General features: G+C 44.6%; 1 protein-coding gene across 1 annotated transcript in view; it reads left to right on the top strand.

Moving 5' to 3' along the window:
- Nucleotides 1-21,194, top strand: part of LOC143037979 (uncharacterized) — a 308,270-nt gene that overhangs the window by 42,810 nt on the left and 244,266 nt on the right. Inside the window, exon 2 of the mRNA XM_076206739.1 lies at nucleotides 15,027-15,950. Within this exon, the coding sequence (XP_076062854.1) occupies nucleotides 15,076-15,950 (875 nt within the window). The 5' untranslated portion in view covers nucleotides 15,027-15,075. The remainder of the gene's footprint in view (nucleotides 1-15,026; nucleotides 15,951-21,194) is intronic.

Below are 21,194 nucleotides of genomic sequence, written 5' to 3'. Positions count from 1 at the left end.
GAACGTTCTCGAAGTCCTTCGTGGCCTAAGAACGTTCTCGAAGTCCTTCGTGGCCTTAGAACGTTCTCGAAGTCCTCCGTGGCCTTAGAACGTTCTCGAAGTCCTTCGTAGCCTTAGAACGTTCTCGAAGTCCTTCGTAGCCTAAGAACGTTCTCGAAGTCCTTCGTGGCCTTAGAACGTTCTGGAAGTCCTTCGTGGCCTAAGAACGTTCTCTAAGTCCTTCGTGGCCTAAGAACGTTCTCGAAGTCCTTCGTGGCATCGACGTCGTGTGGTCCTCTAAGCCAATTCCCACACCGACGCAACCGGTTGCATGAAACCGGTCGCAACGGATGCCTACACTCTGTGAAAGCAGTATTCCCTGTACGTTTGCCCACCAGCAGTCAGGTACCTGCATTTCTGAAATACAGTAGAGGGAATGCGGGTTTCACGGAGTGTAGGCATCCGTTGCAAATGGTTGCGTCAGTGTGCGAACTGTCTTACACTAATCTTCATGATGAGATTAAACGAATCATTCTCTAATCTCCAATCACTGACCCAATCAGGACCGCATCTCCGATGAACAAAGTCTCGAGGTGTGTCACAGTCCCTGCGCTCTAAGGAGTCCGTTCAGGCTGGGGCAGAAGAGGGAATTCCCCCGAGCGCGACGTTGCCAAGTTGACAACTCGATGTGGCAACATGGGAGGGAAAAGCGATGTTGCCACCTATCATAGAACTGATCAAAATATTTATAATCCTAAAAAGTGATACTCGTTGTAGATATACAGGCTCCTTTACTATATAAAGAATATAGAAAAAACAATTTCAAATAGTACATAGATGGGAAATAAGAAAGAGAGAGAAAGAGAGAGAGAGAGAGGCATATGGGTCACGACATATGCCAAACCCTAAACGGACTTCTTGGAGCGCATGAACTATAGCGGATTGAAGGCTAAGGATGTCGTTTAGATAAACAAATAAACAAACAAATAAATGAATAGAAATATACAAACAAATAAGAATAAAAATATAGATAAAAATAAAAAAGTAAATTAACAAGCAAACAAATTAAATGACAAATAAGTCAAATGAACAAAGACATAACCAAACAAAATAAATGAATTAAGAAATAAAAATGCAAATCGTCCATTGTGCCTCCAGAATGAATAAATCAAAAGTCAAATTGATGACCTTCAACTTCAGGGAACTTACATACATACACATACCAAAGACTCTTTCCCCCTTACAAGGGAGGTAGCCAAAAAACAAAGGCATAAAATCAACTCCCACCCACTCCATCCCCACATACTCCACTCCCGCCCACCCACCCCTCCCTCCCTCTTACCTTGGCTCCTCCTGGATGACGGGTCATCCCTGCATCTCGCCCACTGTCCTGGTTCAGAAGCAGTGTCGCAAGACACAGCACATCCACAGCAAGGCCGCTTTATTAAATCGGCGACCCCACCACCTCTCCGTTCCCTCATGCAGAAAAGGAGAAGACGGGGAGAAATCCCTTTGGGCTGCGTCAATTTATATCTCACACATACTCCCTCACTCCCCCATTCCCCCACCCACTCCCCCTCATGGCACTAAATGGCACGTTCAGTGCCTTGGAGTAGACTCCAGCGGTTGATACGTTTCCAGGAGTAATGAGGATATAACATTCTCACTCTGGAACTCGGGTTATCCTCTCACTTCATAGGTCCACTTACTTTATTGTGCTCTTGTACTCTCTCGTACTTTATTGTACCTCTTGTACTCTCTAGGGTGCCGTGGGCTTACTGGGAGCTTATGAAGTGTATGATATGAGGTCGTTCTTTCTGGTTTGTCGTCGTCGTACACGTTTTCCATATGAATTGGATTTTTGGGAGCATTAGCTTTGAGTTCTCTTTTCCTCTCTCTCTCTCTCTCTCTCTCTCTCTCTCTGTGCGCGCGCGCGTGTGTGTGTGATTCGCAATGGTCTTGGATCACGTGTTGGACTCGTGATCGACAGCTATTTCCCTCCCGGAAGAGAGCTCAAAGCTGCGAATTTACACGCACACACACCTCTAACTTCCCGCCCATGAGAGTTGGAGTAACGACTCGCAGCGCAGCGATACTGAAATAATTTCGTGTGTGTGTGTGTGTGTGTGTGTGTGTGTGTCTGTGTGTGTGTGAATATAATCCTCTCATGCTGCAATGAACCTAAAAAATATATCAAAACTGATTTATTTGTGAACATGAAAAAAGTATTCACACGCGTCGTTTTTCATTTGTCGTCATTATACTCAATACCACGCATTTGTGCACGAGTGTGGGTACTGAACCAACTGGATTTATTAAATCTTTAGTTTACAGGAAAGGAAATACATTCGCCCTTTTTCTTATTATCCAGTCATTTTACCGAGAATTTGTGTGTGTGTGTGTGTGTGTGTGTGTGCGTGTGTGTGTGTGTGCGTGCGGATGTGTGTGTGCGTGTGTGTGTGTGTGTGTGTGTGTGTGTGCGTGTGTGTGTGTGTGCGTGCGTATGTGTGTGTGCGTGTGTGTGTGTGTGTTTACCTAGTTGTATTTACCTACTTGTATTATACAGGTAGGGAGTTATGCTCGTAGTGACCCGTCTTTGTATCTCTCAGTATCTAGTTCATTCTTAAATTCTTGTATGATTTTTGCGCATACTATTCTTTCGTCCAATTTGTTCCAGACATCTATCACTCTGTGTGGAAAACTATTCTTTTTCAGATCTCTTCTATAACTATCCTTCTTGAGATTGTTTTTCTTCTGTCCCACTTTAATAAATCTTCTCCATCAAGGACTTCCATACCTTTCATGATTCTCCTCTTTCTCTTCTTTGTTCCAGGATTGTTAGTTCCAGTTTGAACAATCTTTGTTCGTATGTCAATTTTGAAAGTGTTGGTGACATCTTTGTCGTTCCTCTTTGGATTCTTTCTAATTTCTTTATATATTTTTTGTGTTGGGTGTCTATGGTGTCGCAGCGTACTCCAATATTAGTCTTATCAGCGCGCGCGTGTGTGTGTGTGTATACTTATCAGACTCTCCTAAAATACAGAATCGATGGAAGAGATTACAATACGTGTATGACAGGAAGACAACGGGAGACTAAAGTTTATGTGTGGTACATAAACATACACACATAAAACACGTACATACACGTTCCTAAAACCTGAGCATGTGCATAGAGACAACTACGCCTTTACGATGTTTGTGCACGGGTTGTGACGTTGTGTACCCAAACACCGGGGAATAAATAAAAGTCTAAAATCACTCTATTCAAACTCAGAGTGTGTTTTCCCAAGATGCCTATCCAACTGTGTCGAGGCACTTACACGAAACGAACTTAATGTTTCTATATTCAACCCCGACCCGCTCCCAACTGTGACGAGGCGAGGCGTCTCCGTGGGGTGCCCCTGGGGCTAGGCTCCCAGGAGCGTCTTTGGTCCTCCCTCCGGGCTCACAATCCCTCCCGGAGTGTTTGACCTCAGAGGCGCGCCCCAGAGGTTCAAGAGCCTGCCGGAATATTCCGGCAGACTCCTCCTCCTCACAACACATCATCATATACAATCACAACACACTGGAAAAAATAGGGAACATAACACCCAAACACCTACAGTTACCTACCCCTACCATCCCATAAAACATCTATTCAGATATACGCGCACACTCATATCACTCACATTTGTTTGTAATTATTTGTCTGTTTGTTTATTATTTGCTTGATTTTCGTTTATTATTATTTATCTGTCAATTTATAATTATTTACTATTTACCTGTTTGTTTATTATTTAGCTATACCTATACATCTATTTATCTTATTTGTTATTATTTACATTATCATTTTTATATTATCTACTTTATTCTAGTTATGGACCAAAAGGTCTCCTGTCGGCATGCTCCGCCTTTGTAATCCTTTATTATGTTCTCAATGGATTTGATCAGATGGAGGAGGAGGAACACAAAGGAAGAACAAACAACAGCAGGCCTACTGGCCCTACCGAGGCTGTTTGTGTTTACTAAACTATTCTACAGTTAAGAAAACAAAACAGAAGATGAACTAACACCACTGCTACCACTATCCTATCGAATTGTAATTAAATCCGGGTTGTCAGATAGTTTATTGCAAGGGATAATATTTTATTTGTGGAGGAGGAGGAGGAAGAGGAAGAGGAGGAGGAGGAAGAGGAGGAAGAGGAGGAAGAGGAGGAGGAGGAGGAGGAGGAGCCTTCCGGGGACTGAATGTAAGTTTGTACCTCGGCCCATCGATCCGCGTTCCGCCGCGACAAAAGGCGGCGATACATTGGCCTGAGCGGCGGGGCCGGGGCAAGTCGCCGCATTGGAGAAATTGACTTCCCACGAAGTGGAACTTGTTCCGAACTAATTAGAATCCCCAATGGTTAGTCAGAATGAATTGATTTTGAGGATTATCACACTGAGCCATTCTTACCTCCATCATCCTACCTCCAACCTTCATTTGAGTAAGGAAAAGGTTACAAAGGGGGAGCATGCCGACAGGAGACCTTTTGGTCCATAACTAAGTGGGATGCGAAAAAAAAAATTATGAATAAATAAATGGATAAATGAATAAAATAATAACAATATACAGGTAAATAATGATAATTAAAATAAAATAAATAATAGGTAAAGTTAAATAGTAAACAAACAGGTAAATAGCAAATAATAATAGATGGACGGGTAAATAACAAATAATAATAAAATGAATGATAATAAACAAGCAGCCAAATAATAACAAAAAACAAATAAACAAATAATATAAAATAAATGGCAGGCATTTCAACAGTATGTCTAACATTCGTACAGGTTTGCAGTCTCCTAGTCCATCATTCAGCTTTGTTGTATATGACAGAAAGATAATTTGATATCTGGAGATTTGAAAATTCAAATATTGTAACCGAAGTCGTTTTTACTCCAACGAACTCTCAACGGTCGACGCAGGAGAGGTCCGTGGAAGCTGTCCAGTGTGATAACCCTTTAAGAAGCCGAATGTGTGTGTGTGTGTGTGTGTGTGTGTGTGTGTGTGTGTGTGTGTGTGTGTGTGTGTGTGTGTGTGATTCACCTTTCACCATGGTCTTTGGATCACGTGTTGGACTCGTGATCGACAGCTATTTCCCTCTCGGAAGAGAGCTCAGAGCTCGTATGACCGATCTATGGGTAATGCTATGTTTGTGTGTGTGTGTGTGTGTGTGTGTGTGTGTGTGTGTGTGTGTGTGTGTGTGTGTGTGTGTGTGTGTGTGATTCACCTTTCACCATGGTCTTTGGATCACGTGTTGGACTCGTGATCGACAGCTATTTCCCTCTCGGAAGAGAGCTCAGAGCTCGTATGACCGATCTATGGGTAATGCTATGTTTGTGTGTGTGTGTGTGTGTGTGTGTGTGTGTGTGTGTGTGTGTGTGTGTGTGTGTGTGTGTGTGTGTGTGTGTGTGTGTGTGTGTGATTCACCTTTCACCATGGTCTTTGGATCACGTGTTGGACTCGTGATCGACAGCTATTTCCCTCTCGGAAGAGAGCTCAGAGCTCGTATGACCGATCTATGGGTAATGCTATGTTTGTGTGTGTGTGTGTGTGTGTGTGTGTGTGTGTGTGTGTGTGTGTGTGTGTGTGTGTGTGTGTGTGTGTGTGTGTGTGTGTGTGTGTGTGTGTGTGATTCACCTTTTACCTTGGTCTTTGGATCACGTGTTGGACTCGTGATCGACAGCTATTTCCCTCCCGGAAGAGAGCTCAGAGCTCGTATGACCGATCTATGGGTAATGCTATGTGTGTGTGTGTGTGTGTGTGTGTGTGTGTGTGTGTGTGTGTGTGTGTGTGTGTGTGTGTGTGTATTTATTTAGTTGTATCTTAGGGAAGGGGAGCTATGCTCGTGGTGTCCCGTCTCTGTATCTCGCCATATCTAATTTGTGTGCATGTGCGTGTGTGTGTGTGCATTTACCTAGCTGTTTTTTACGGGAAGGGGAGCTATGCTCGTGGTGTCCCGTCTCTGTATCTCGCTATATCTAATTTGTGTGTGTGTGTGTGTGTGTGTGTGTGTGTGTGTGTGTGTGTGTGTGTGTGTGTGTGTGTGTGTGTGTGTGTGTGTGTGTGTGTGAGGTCATAGCTTTAGATCGGTCATATATGAGCTCTGAGCTCTCATCCGGGAAGGTAATAGCTATCGATCACGAGTCCAACACGTGGTCCAATACAATGGTGAATCACACACACATACGTGTACACACATTCTTTACAGTCATGTAAAACATTTTATCGATGAGTTAGAAGATTGCAATGATAAATCCTGATGAAAATCCACGTAAAAAACGACAGCGACAATTAATTTTTTTTTCAATTTATTTCGTTTTTTTTTTTTTTTTTTTTTTTTTTTTTTTTTTTTTTTTTTTTTTTACTGTCTCAGGTAAAATTGATATTCAGGATAGAAGGACAAGCATTTCTTATACAAATGATACCTATTTTCAACTGATTCCATCCCCCATTCTCATGCATTTGATCGTTTATCAGATATATATAATCTACTTTCACCAGCAGTGTTTACCCTATGCTCGTCAAGACAATTCTCTTTGTCATCTCTCTCTCTCTCTCTCTTCCTCTCTATCTCTCTCTCCCTCTCGTTCTCTCTCTCTCTCCCTCTCTTTCACACACACACACTCCCTCTCTTCCTCTCTATCTCTCTCTCCCTCTCTCTTTCTCTCTGTCTTTCTTTCTCTCTCTCTCTTTCTCTTTTACCAGCTGACGTTCGCCCTCTTGAGCAGAAGTTTTCACAGAACTCCCCTTCTGCGCTAAACTCTTCTTTTCGCCTATTTTTTCCTCTCCAACACCTCCCCCTCCCCCTCCTCCCCCTTCCCCTCCCCCTCCCCACCCTTCCCCTTCCCGCCTTCCGTCCTCCTCACTCCTTCCTCGATATATTGGGTCTGACGCATTCACGTCGACGATCAACGTCGAGTTGGCAGGGAGGCGATGCTGAAAAAAGAGGCGGTTTGTGTGTGAACAGGCTCTCCCCCGGGGGGGCGGGGGCGCGCGGCTGAGGCGTAGATGTCCTGATGTAAACACGGAGGCAACAAAGGAAGAACGAGAGGGAACAAAGACGGGTGAAGAGCGTCCTTCAGCCAGGCGCTCTCTGAAGTGACTTAGAAGAAAGAGGAGGATGATGAGGATGAAAATGGGCGCGGCGGAGTGAGGAGAGAGGGAGGGAAGAGGAGGAAGAGGGGGAGGAGGAAGAGGAAGAGGAGGGGGAGGAGGAAGAGGAGGGGGAGGAGGAAGAGGAAGAGAAGGAGGAAGAGAGGGAAAGGAGGAGGAGAATGATTATAAAGATGAAGATGAAAAGGCTTAGGCACTTTCTGAGGCGACTAAGAAGAACGAAAAGGATGATGAAGGTGAAAGGTGGTGATGGTGGGGAGAAGGTGAAGGAAGAGGAGGAGGAGGGGGAGAAGGGGAGGGAGGAGGAGGAGGAAGAGGAGGAGAGGGGGAGGGAGGAGGAGGAAGAGGGGGAGTAGGAAGGGAGGAGGAGAAAAAGGGGAGAGGGGGAGGACGAGAAAGAGGGGGAGAAGGGGAAGGAGGAGGAGGGGAGAAGGGCGAGGGAGGAGGAGGAAGAACACAAAGGAACACAAAGGAAGAACAAACAACAGCAGGCCTACTGGCCCTAACGAGGCTGTTTGTGTTAACTAAACTACACTACAGTTAAGGAAACAGGGCAACTAGGCGATAGAAGATGAACTAATACTACTGCTATCACTATCCTATCCGATTAATCCAATTATGATTAAATGTCTGGTTGTCATATCTTTTATTGCAAAGGATGATATTTTATCTGCGGATTAGATTTCAAGTATTTGTCTAAGCGATTTTTAAATGTTGTTATCGTGTTACTTTCGAACTAACACTACTGCTATCACTATCCTATCTGATTAATCCAATTATGATTAAATGTCTGATTGTCATATCTTTTATTGCAAAGGATAATATTTTATCTGCGGATTAGATTCCAAGTATTTGTCTAAGCGATTTTTAAATATTGTTATCGTGTTACTTTCGACGACAGTGGGAGGTAACGAATTCCACACGTTAACAACCCGGTTAAAGAAGAAGTGCTTACTTTCGTTCGTAGAGAATCTTTTGCCAATTACTTTGAAATCGTGGCGTCTTCTTGTATTTGATTGGTCTAATAAGAAGTAATCTTTGACAATGTTGTCAAAGCCTTTGAACATTTTAAAAACCTCAATCAAATCTCCTCGCATTCTTCTTTTTGAGAGGGAGAACAAGTTTAGATTTTTTAGTCTTTCTTCATACGGCAGATTTCTCAGCCTTGGTATCATTTTGGTCACTCTCCGTTGTACTCTTTCTAGTTTGTTAATATCTTTCTGGTAGTATGGGGACCAAAATTGTACACAGTACAAGTGGGAGGGAGGTGTAGTAAGAGGAGGAGAGAGGGATGGAGGGAGGAGGAGGAGGAAGAGGGGGAGTAGGGGGAGGGAGGAGGAGGAAGAAAGAGGGAGAGAAGGGGGAAGGGAGGAGGGGGAAGAGGGGGAGAAGGGGAGGGAGGAGGAGGAAGAAGAGGAGAGGGGGAAGGGAGGAGGAGGAAGAGGGGGAGGAGGAGGAGGTAGGAAGAGGGGGAGAAGGGGAGGGAGGAGTAGGAAGAGGAGGAGAGAGGGAGGGAGGAGGAGGAAGAGGGCAAGAAGGAGAGGAAGTGAAGGAAAAAAAGATGAGGGAAATGAGTATGAAGATGAAGAGATTGAAAAGGTTTAGACACTCTGAGGCGACCAAGAAGAAAAAGAAGGAAGAAGATGGGTGAAGGGAAGGGAGGAAGAGGAAGAGGAAGAGGAAAAGAGGTAAGGGAAGGAGGATGAAGTAAAGGAAAAAAAGTAGAAGAATAAGCACGAAGATAAAGATGGGTGAGGGGGAGGGAGGAAGAGGAAGAGGGGGAAGGAAGGAGGATGAAGTATAAAAAAAAAGAAGAAGAAGAAGAAGAAGTAGTGCGAAGATGAAGATGGGTGAGGAAGGAAGAGGAAGAGGGGGAAGGAAGGAGGATGAAGTTAAAAAAAAAAAAAAAGTACGAAGATGAAGATGGGTGAGGGGGAGGGAGGAAGAGGGGAAAGAAGAAGGATGAAGTTAAATAAAAAAAAAAAGAAGAAGAAGAAGTACGAAGATTAAGATGGGTGAGGAGGAGGGAGGAAGATTAAGAGGGAAAGGAAGGAGGACGAAGTATAAAAAGAGAGAGAGAGAGAGAGAGAGAGAGAGAGAGAGAGAGAGAGAGAGAGAGAGAGAGAGAGAGAGAGAGCACGAAGATGAAGAGGAGGAGTGGGAGGAGGAGAGACTACGAGTGGGTCTACTTGACTCTTGAAGAAAACTTGATCTCACATTTGACTTAATTCTCCAAGAGATGAGGGTTATCCAAAAAAACTCCCGGCCACTCAAAGCCCGCGCGCGCGCTATTAGTGGTTGTGTTTTTACATGCATATGCAGATATACAAGAAAAACACTTGAAAACACGTACACACGTGCTCGAAAATGAACGAGCACGAGAACAGTACATGAATGCGTGCGCGAGTTTGTGTGTTTGTGTGCGTGTGTGTGTTTCTTTGTGTGCGTGTGTTTATATGTATGTGTGTGTGCGTTTGTGTGTATGTGTGTGTGTGTTTGTGTGTGTGTATGTGTGTGTGTATGTGTGTGTGTGTGTGTGTATGGTTGTGTGTGAGTGCCTGTATATGTGTGTGTGTGTGTGTGTGTGTGTGTGTGTGTGTATTCACTTGGTCTTTGGATCACGTGTTGGACTCGTGATCGACAGCTATTTCCCTCCCGGAAGAGAGCTCAGAGCTCGTAGGTCCGATCTATGGGTAATGCTATGACCTTTCACACACACACCCCCAACTCCCCGCCCACGAGAGTCAGAGTAACGACCAGAAGCGCAGCAGTACCGAAATAATTTCGGCCCTGGGCAGGATTCGAACCAGGAGCTGCGGGCCACTTTCGTGTGTGTGTGTGTGTAAAAGAGAGGGAGGGAGGGAGAGAGAGAGAGAGATAGAGAGAGAGATATCAACTAGGCTTCATGAAGAAAGTACATTCATGCAAAGAAAATGAATGGATTTTTGGCGGCTTTTTGGCGGATTTTGGCGGATTTTTGGCGGCTTCCTTATTTCATCTCTCTACAGTTGAAGTCTCCCGGTAAAACGACTCTTCGTTATCTTTTGTTGTTTGCCTCATGCTTAGTGTGTCCTTGAAACTGGACTACTGTTCCTCTAACAATGATTTTGAGCAAGATAGTGAACAGACCCGGTTCACCAGTGTACTCTTTCCCTTTCTATAGTTTCAGTTCTACTCTTCTTTTTCACTCTGTGTTTATGTGGATGTATGTATGCATGAATATGTTGTATGTATGTATGAATGTATGAATGTATGTATATATCCATATATGTATGTGTGTATGTACGCATGTATTTATGTATATGTATGTATGAATGTATGTATATATCCATGTATGTATGTGTGTATGTATGTACGCATGTATTTATGTACGTATATATGTATGTATGTATGTGTGTATGTATGCATGTATTTATGTATGTATGTATGTATGTTGCATGTCTGTATGTATGTATGTATGCGTTTGTGTGCGTTTTTTGTATATATGAACGTACATGAATGTATGCTTTTTGTGTTTGGTAAATAGCAGAAAACGAAACATTGGTTCATATAACTCATCACACAACTCCTACGTAGTGGGAAGTGAGAAACTCTTAGTGGAGCAAAGCCCTACCCACTAGTTCTATTTATTTATTTATTCAAGCCGCTTTTCTTCTTCTTCCTCTTCTTCTTCTTCTTCTCATTCTTCTTCATCTTTTTCTTCTTCTTCATCATCTTCTTTTTCTTCTTCTTCTTCATCTTCTTCATATTTTTCTTCTTCTCCATCTTTTTCTCATTCTTCTTCATCTTTTTCTTCTTCTTCTTCTTCTTCTTCACCATCATCATCTTCTTCTTCTTCACCATAATCTTCTTCTTCTTCTTCTTCTTCTTTTTCATCTTTTCTTTCTTTTCTTCTTCTTCTTCTTCCTCTTCATTTTCTTTTTCTTATTCTTATTTTTCTTCTTCTTCTTCTTCATCATCCTCTTTTTCTTCTTCTTCTTCTTTTTCTTCTTCTTCCTCTTTTTCTTCATTTTCTTCTTTTTCTTCTTCATCATCTTCTTTTTCTTCTTCATTATCTTTTTCTTCCTCTTTTTTTCTTCTTCTTCTTTTAGGCCGACGATACATAGGAATGGGACCGAAACATCCTTGGTCAAAACGTCCAGGGACGAAACGTCCAGGGACGAAACGTCCAGGGACGAAACGTCCAGGGACGAAACGTCCAGGGACGAAACGTCCAGGGACGAAACGTCCAGGGACGAAACGTCCAGGGACGAAACGTCCATGGACGAAACGTCCTACATTTCCTAGTTCCACCACTTGAAGGTCGTAGTTGTCTTCCTTTCAACCAGCTTTCGAGTCCCGCTCCGAGACCCAGCTGCAAGACCTTGAAACCCAGTGGATACCGTGTCGAACTCATGACCAGGTGGTCATGAGTTCGATTCCCGGTACCCACTACGTGCTTCTTGGTTTCCGACAGCCCTGGCCAAGCGGGGAGGGGACCCAAACATCGGCCTAAGAAACCCAGAGGGTTGCTGCAAATGACTGGAATGTCCTAGCAGAGGTTTCTCACTTCCCATTGCATGCGAGCGGGATGGTGAATTGAACTCGGGACTTCTCATTGGTATGTCTTAATAAGCCACAAGTAGCTTGCCAGAATGTGTTCTTGGAGGTATCAAGGAAAATATAAATCTTAAATCTAATACTTAGATACACATACAAATGAATAAATAGATAAATGGAAAAATATAATAATCATATAATGAAATATGACTTATGTTGTTCGTTCGAAACCTTAAAGAACAAGCGTCTCGGTGTGTTGACTGGCTTATGGAATGTGTCTGTGCGCTTCAAGAAGTCCGTTCAAGGTGTGTGTGGCATACGTCGTGATTTACTACTATCCATTTTGCCAAATCAACCTTAGTCCATCCCTTTCTCTCTTATTTCCTATCTATATGCTATTTGAAATTCTTATTTTTATATTCTGTATATATGTAAAGGAAGGTGTATAATAGAATGAGTATCACTTTTTAGGATTTGAATAAAGTCTATGACATGGCAACAGCGCTTTTTCCTCCGCCATGTTGCCACGTCGAGGTGTCACAGGTGAGACTAGTGGAATGGGGCATAGGTAATCGTTGTTGAAATACTAAAACGTGATACAGCTTCCTTTACTATATACATACATTCATATACATATATCAAAGCTTTTCCCCTTACGAGGGAGGTAGCCAAAGTCAAAAGGCCTAAATCCACTCCCACCCATTTAACCCCCATATACTCTGTTACCATTCACCACCCGTCCCCCCTTCCCTCTTTTCTTGGCTCCTCCTGGATGACGGGTCATCCCTGCATCTCGCCTACTGTTCTGGTCAGAGGCACATCCACAGAGTAAAAAAAAAAAAAAAAAGATGGAAAATAAGAGAGAGAGAGAGAGAGAGAGAGAGAGAGAGAGAGAGAGAGAGAGAGAGAGAGAGAGAGAGAGAGAGAGAGAGGTATGCACTAAGCTTGATTTGGCAGAATAGACAGTAGTAAATCCCGATGTATGCCACCTCCTGAACGGACTCCTTGAAGCGCACAGACTTTAGTGAACATTTTTGTCCTCGTTTGCTTGTTTTAACTAGACTTTACGACAACGACGGGTGTTCCTGCCTGTGTCCTTGCAAGCATTTGTTTAGTGCTATAAACGCCATGGATCAGATGGTATCGTTGAGTTGAACAGTGGATCAATACGAGTGTGTGTTCAAGTGAACATGGGATAGTTTCGTGGTGCTCCACTCCGTCTCATAAGAACATAAAACACTGCAAGAGACCATAAGGCCTACACAAGGCAGTTCCATGTCCACCTGTCATATTCCTATCCATAAAGTTATCTCATTTTCTCTTAGTTGTTTCAGCGATCATTATATGGTTACTGAGACTATTCCATTCGTTAACTGCCCTATTTGTAGACCAGTTCTTCTCTATTTCATTCTTAAACCTAAATTTCTCCAATTTAAATACATTACCACAAGTCTTGCCCTGTTGTCTTAATATGATGACCTTGCCTGCATCACTTCAGCAGTTGGGTGGAGTTTCGAACCGGGACATCAACGCTTTGGCCTTCAACCCATTGTGGCCAGAATTCTCATTCGGGAATATGCTAGACAGAAACCGAAATTATGCTAGACTGACAAAAATTATGCTAAATATTTTGTCCTTCCGTTTGGGTTCTATGTATTTTTTTATTATTATTATTATTAATTTAGTATCATTTCCATGAAAATATGTTAAATCTAGCGTAATTCTGCTAAATCTTCTTCAACCCCATCATTACCGGGTGCACCGTCTCCTTCTGTTATGGATGCCACTGAGCTATTTCCTTCAATTCCGTGGCACCTTCTCGTAGAGAATGGATTACAACTTATCAATAGAAACACCATATGAGCACGGAGCCTTTATTTGTACAACGTTTTGCTTGTTACTGTATATAGTTGTGGTACACAGAGAGTATAAATAGGAAGATCCAAGGAAACGAATGGAGGTCATTGGATCCCATGGAAGATCAAGGAAGAGAGGGAGCAATTGTCCGTGTGCAGGACATTTGTTCACCGCCGACGAAAGGGGAAGATATAAGATGACTATCATAGCTGGGCGTGTTCCTCGGGGCGTTCCTAGGTGCGTTCCGCTTTAGTTTGGCCGCAGTTAGCGCTCCCAAACTATTAAAGCTTAAGAGACGGGTCCATACCGAAATAAAAGTCCGGTAGGTCAAATACTATACCAAAGAAAAATTTCATAGGTCACATACTATACCGGCACCTATATTGCTTTAATAGTTTGGGAGCGTTAACCGTGGCCAATCTAAAGCGGAACGCACCTAGAAACGCACCGAGGAACGCGCCCAGCTCTGGTGACTATATACTTCATAGAAAAAGTGTCACAAGCGAAACGTGGTTCTAATGAAAGTTCCTTCCTCACACAGTGTTACTTTTGATAGACCTGAAAGGAACTGCCAATTACTGACGGATTACAACCAAACGTTCCCTCTAAGCTGTGCGCATATGCGCGCGCACATATTTTCCAACTAGCGCACATAAAGACAAAAATGTGCGCGCACAAGGTTTTCAAATTATATGAAAATCCATTCAATAAAGAAGTTCCACCCAAATATCAACTTATAAATTATCTAGAAATATAGTAACTTGCCAACCATCAAACCAATAATTTCTCTCCCTCTCTCTCTCTCTCTCTCCTAACTCTAGCGCTTCCATTGCAAACGAAATGACTTTGCTGCCATGGGTGCGGACATGCTGTTCAGAGAAGGCAAAGTTTGCGCGCAAGCAAATTTCTGTGCATATTCACAGCAACAATTTAGAGCAGTGGTTCTTAACCTGGGGTACCTGTACCCCCTGAGGGTACAAAACCTTGACCCTTGGGGGGGGGGGTACGAGACATGATAGCCCCAGCGCAATGGTACTGTATATTTACAATGAGAAAGCAAATAAGGTTTGTATCACTCACCCTTTTCATATATTTGCATTGTATTTGTATTGGATGGGGGTACAAGGAAATTTTCTGAGATATCAAGGGGTACTTAGGGCACTGGAAAAGGTTAAGAACCACTGAATTAGAGGAAACATTGATTACAACCTATCTCGAATTACCTCTCTCCGTGGCGGGTGTGCTTCTCCTTTTATTTCGGCTGCCGTCAAGAAATTTCATTTATTCCCGTGGAACCCCCACAGAGGTGATTGGGTTAACGCCCACTTTGACTGCCTTGGTCTAGCTATTACCTGCAAGAGAATTCTAATCGTTTACTTAACTCATACATCTATTTGTCTGTCTACCTAGTTAGTCTAGTATGCATTCTTTTATACACATATATACCTCTTTATTTATCCATTGGTTGATTAATAGATTGATCTAATTGATTGATTATCTAATTTTTGCTTTCCAGTTTGTGACGAGGGCAATGGTGGCGGCAACAGCAGGGCAACCCCATCCCCATGGTCAAGTGGCGGGAGTGGGTGGACCGTATTATGAGGAAACAGAGGTTCCGGGAGGTGGCCCTGTCTCTCGACGCCTCCGGACACGGCCGTGACGACCAGCTGAGCCAACAGCGCCTCCACGTGTCCGAGGAGGTCCACGAGGGAGAGGAGGGGGAGGAAGAGGAGGACGAGGAGGCCGAAGAGGTCGAAGGAAAGCGAAGCTTCTCCCGAGAGGTCGACGATATCTCTGACTTGGAGAACCTTGAGAGTCAGTTGCAGTCTCTGGAAGGGTCTCCTTACCAGTTGAAGGAACCGATCAGTTTCGCCGTAACTCCCGTCCCGCCCACCGGCAAGACGCCTTTCTCCCTGCCGATCCCGCTGCTGCCTAAGAAGTCGGGACGCGTGCAGCTCCTTAGCAGTGTGGCTCTCCGGTCGGACCTGCCGCCTCGGGAGGGCAAGGGGGGAGTGGTGCCTCGCTCCTCCTCAGCTTCCTCCGTCACCAGGTCCAAGGTAGCCCCGGCGTCGGCCGTCACCTCCTACTCCCTCGGGGACTTCGACACGGACTCTGCGGACTTCGAGTCCGAGCCTGTGGAGGAACTCCTCCGGTCGAACAGCGGGGGACCCACGTCTGTGCTGCGCAGCACTGCGCGGCCGCAGTCCCTCAACACGGCGACCTCCAGTTTGCCGCAAGGGCCGCAGCGTTCTATAGGCGCTGCGGCCGTCGTGTCTGTGTCCCAGCGCGTGGCTGCGGCTGCGGTGACTAGGGGGGACACGGACCTGCTCGGGGAGCCTTCCCTGGACGAGAGGATCGACGGCTGGGCCGTTGCCCTTCGGAAGGCGCTCGATGCGGACCAGGACGGCGATGTAGCCTACGCCGTGGAACTGTACAGCAGGTAAACAAGTGATTTCATCATTTCTTTGCATGGCGGAGATTGCCCAATTTCTTTGTCGGTTCGTCTTGTGCATGGGGCCGGGGTGTGTGTATCGGTAGAGTGGGGATGTTGTGGTATTACAGCCTCGTTTACATGGGGCAAGTTGAGAGGCAAGTCAAGTGTGCAAGTTACTTGAACTGGAGAGGAAAGCGAACAAGTACATGTTCACACAGACCAAGTCAGAGACAAATGGCTTGTGTGAACATGTACTTGCTCGCTTTCCTCTCCAGTTAAAGTAACTTGCATACTTGACTTGCCTCTCAACTTGCCCCGTGTAAGCGTGGCTTCAGGGACAATCTACTTTGGATTCAGCTCCGTTTCAGCGATTGACTATGAGCCTCTAATGGGCAGTGATTAATTCGAATTACAAGATGACCTGTCGTTTGCCAGAATAAAATTATTAACGTTAACGCACTTGTCATTTGGCACCACAAACTGTTTGATTTTGATTTTGAAGATTTTTTGGATAACTTATCATCTATGGGTTTACAAACATATAACACCAACAAGCAGACAACCCTGAAAAATAATTACAATAAAAGAAATAATAATAATAATAAAATACTAATGCTAATAATAGAAACGGTTTGGATGTTGGATTATCATAGATTTCATTAATTATCTTAAACGGAAATGACTGATGTATAGCACAGATGTTTACGTTTTCTTTGTCTGAAACAAGCTGTCTGAAAGTGTCTAAACGCTTGCAATTCTTTAATTGAATTATGAGAATAGATAAATACACACACACGCACGCACACACACACACACACACACACACACACACACACATACATATACACACACACACACACACACACACACACACAGACACACATACATACAGACACAGACCCACACGCGCGCGCGCAAACACACATACACATGCGCGTACTCACATACACGTATACACACACACACGTACATAAACGTACACACACACGTATACACACACACACACAGGCATAAACACACAGATCTAAAATTTTCCTCACGTGCAGCAATGTTTTTAATTTCTTTAGTTCGACTCGCTGGGCGGAATTAGACAAGACACGACTGCGTGGCGAGTTTCGGGAAGTTAGCTGTGGACACTTCCTAATTCTTTTTTAGTGCCACAAAATTTTTCTTATCTAAAGGGTGTGGACTCGGCGACAAAACAAGGAACCAAGGTGGTGGTACCCCAGCTGTAGAGAACTACCTGTCGAAAAGAAATAGAAAAAAAAAAATGCGAGATGCGTGCTGAAAGGTGTTTCCGAGTCACGCCATCTCGACCCATTTCCGATAACTCGATGTCCGAAGTTTGTCTTTTTTTTTCGATTCTTCTTAGGCAAAAGAAATCTCGCCCGCAGTGTAAAGTGGCCGGGCCTGGCAGGGGAGCATCCTCGTCCCTGTCACTCCCGTCACACGCCAAAAGAACTTGCGGTCAGAGTGTCGAACAAGCAAAAACGTTCGTGAAGGAGAGTTGGGGAAGAATGTATAGACTAAGACATGCACGCTCTCATTCACACACACACACACACACACACACACACACACACACACACACACACACACACACACACACACACACACATACACACACTCGCACACTATATGTGTTCCACTGTTCCACTGGAAAAGAAATTTGAGGACGTAAACTTTCATATATCGATAAAAAAATCTCTGAATGACTGAGAAAAGTATTTATACTGATGCGCATTGCATTGTGGGAAAGGATTAGAACAACAAAATAATATTTCCACTTCGCACTTGAAAAAAAAAATCCACTTTATCGTCTAGGGCTGTGATTCTCAACCTTTTTGTTCGTAGGTCCTATATTTATGAAATGCTGTTTCCAAAGCTCCTAGAGATCTTCTCAACGCTGACTAAAATCGCAGTGCATCCGCCAACTGGTACAAGTTTCCGGACTATATGCCCTCTTAGGAGGTTCTCTGGTTTCTTTATACTGAATAAAGTCATCTGGCCTTAGACAGAATCAAATCACCAAAGGAGACAATATCAAAGGGTACATAAGTAATTATTACCAGACGAAAAGAACACAAACATTTTCTTAATGCTGATCGATTTCTTGAGACATGCAAGGTATGTATGGGTTCTTGTCCTTGTGCTAAATTATTGTCAATTATGTTGGAATGTACACGTTTATAGGTGTACACAGTACAGTAGTGCGTGCGTTCATGTTTGCAGTCGCACAATGTATATTTTGCGCAGGTGTGTGTGTGTGTGTGTGTGTGTGTGTGTGTGTGTGTGTGTGTGTGTGTGTTTATGTGTGGTTGTGTGTGTGCGTGATTCACCATGGTCTTGGATCATGTGTTGGACTCGTAATAGACAGCTATTCCCCTCCCGGAAGAGAGCTCAGAGCTCATATATGACCGATCTATGGGTAATGCTGTGACCTTGCACGCACACACACACCCAACTCCCCACCCACGAGAGTTGGAGTAACGAGTCGCAGCACAGCGATACTGAAATTATTTCAGCCCTGGGCGGGATTCGAACCCGGACCGCGGTAGTGGCTGCCGCGAATGCTACCACTGTGTGTGTGTGTGTGTGTGTGTGTGTGTGTGTGTGTGTGTGTGTGTGTGTGTGTGTGTGTGTGTGTGTGTGTGTGTGTGTGTGTGTGTGTGTGTGTGTGTGTGTGTGTTCATCTAAACACAAATATTCACGTTCACTGAATTAAAGGTCCGAATTTAAGGCCTGTTTCTCCAGGACAACTCTGAACTTATATCCCTTAGAATATCCCTTAAACCCCTTAAACGCGTACCTAAAGAAGGACAGACACTTTCACTGTCACAGCACACCCGTCTACTGCTTTGACAGTGTCCGTTCACCGTCAATTGTAACGATCTGGGTCGAGCTCGAAGACAGAGTTGCGATGTAGAGTACTCTATCGATTGTACCTCCCTTGTTAATAATTTCTACCACCACCAAGGCTTTTGCCTCCCGCGCTGCCACCACTACCACCAATAGCAACACCACCACTAACACCTTATCCACTATCACCATTATCACCTCATACACTATCACCACTATCAGCTCATACACTAGCACCACTAACACCAACACTAACACCACCACTAACACCTCATCCACTATCACCTCATACACTATCACCACTATCAGCTCATACATTAGCACCACTATCACCCCATATACTATCACCACTACTATCACCTCATACACTATCACCACTAAAACCTCATCCACCACACCATTATCACCTCTTACACTATCACCACTACCACCTCATACACTATCACCACTACTATCACCTCATACACTATCACCACTACCACCTCATACACTATCACCACCACTACCACTAACACCTCATCCACCACCACCACAACTATCACTTCATACACTATCACCTCATCTGCAACCACTATCACCACCGCTAACACCTCATCCACCATCACCATTACTTCATCCACTATCGCTATCACCTCATACACTATCACCGCCACTATCACCTCATCTACCACCACTATCACCACCATCACCTCATCCACCACCATCATCACTATCACCTCATACACTATCACCACCATTACCACCTCATCCACTATCACCAGTACTTCATCCACTATCACTATCACCTCATACACTATCACCACTACTATCACCTCATCTACCACCACTATCACCACCACCACCACCTTTCTTCCGTCAAGGTGTTATCGCCTCCACCCTTCATCACCAATCTACTTATTCCCAACTGTTATCTACTTCGTAGAGTCTGACACTACCAACAGCGGAACTTCATCTACCGCTGGTAAACCGCCGTTTTCAAGAACATTTCTTCTATCACATTCTTCTTGGCCATAAAGTGTCTTCGTCCCTTCGACACAATGACGCAACGTTAGCCCCTGTTCACATTAGCGGTTTCAACCGCGCGGAAACCGCGGCGGTACCACACAGTCCAGGAAAAAAATTATGCGGTTGTGTGTGAACGCCTTCATTGATTTACATTGTAAATGAACAGCCGCTTCGCTCGGAGCAGTCTCCATCGATTCGGACCCGTGTCTCTCAACCAAGGGGTCTGTATTCGCTTAGTTTTGGGTTCGAATCTCGCACTCTTCTCCAATTCCCGGCAATAAATGTTACCTGTATCAGGAGTCCAGGCATATAGGGTCGCAGCTATTCTCTTTAGGCCTAATTCATCACAATAGATCAGGTCACGCCTTGCGTACTGGGTTGTACTTTCCCTATCTTCTAGCTGCCGCCAGACGATTTTATTCGTCTCCGTGGAGCTAGAATAAAAAACAAAAACAAAAAAACGGCCATCTCGTGTGACCCCTTCCTCACCGGGTGACCCTCTCTCAATTCGCCCCTGACACGCGAAACTCTTGTTCATTTCCGTGGTGACCCTTCGCTAGGAAAGGTATTAATGCCCAGGGACGCTCTCCGCTTCCTCCTCCTCCTCTTCTTCCTGCTCCTCCTCCTCTTCCTCTTCCTCCTCCTTCTCCCCCTCTTCCTCCTCCTCCTCCTTCTCTTCCTCCTCCACCTTCTCTTACCACTCCTTCCTCTCATCCTCCTCCTCTTCCTTCTCTTCCTCCTCCACCTCCTCTTCCTCCTCCACCTTCTCTTCCCGCTCCTCCTCCTACTGCTTCTCTTCCTCCTCCTCCTGCCGTTCCTACTCCTCTACCTCCTCCTCCTTCTCCTCCTCCCGTTCTTCCTTCTCCTCCTCCCCCTCCTCCTCTTCCTCCTGCTCTTCCACCTCTTCCTCCTCCTCGTCCCGCTTCTCCTCTTCCTCCTCCTCCTCCTCCCGATCCTCTTCCTCTTCCTTCTCCCGCTACTCCTCCTTTACCTCCTGCTCCTCCTTCTCTTCCTCCTCCTCCTCCCGCTGGTCCTCCTCTTCATCTTCCTCCTCCTCCTAGTCCTCTTCCTCCTCCTTCCTCTTCTTGTGCCTTTCCTCCTCAAATTTCCATAATAAATTTCTGATCTTTTTCTCAATTTTTTGTTCATTGTCTCTCAGCAACAAAACGCCCCTCTCGTGTTCATTTGAACTTCTTAAGTTCCTTTTCACGTCTCAGCAAAGCTGGGAGCGTTCCTCGGTGCATCCCTAGTTGCGTTCCTCGGTGCGTTCCGCTTTAGTTTGGCCGCGGCTAGCGCTCTCAAACTGTTAAAGCAATGTAGGTGCCGGAATAGTATGCGGCCTACTATTTTTTTTTTTTTTTTTTTTTTTTTTTTTTTTTTGTATAG

This window comes from Oratosquilla oratoria, chromosome 23 (assembly GCF_046742065.1).
Source record: "Oratosquilla oratoria isolate Oo_2021 chromosome 23, ASM4674206v1, whole genome shotgun sequence".
Classification (NCBI taxonomy): domain Eukaryota; kingdom Metazoa; phylum Arthropoda; class Malacostraca; order Stomatopoda; family Squillidae; genus Oratosquilla; species Oratosquilla oratoria.
This window is presented reverse-complemented; position numbering and strand designations above follow the sequence as displayed.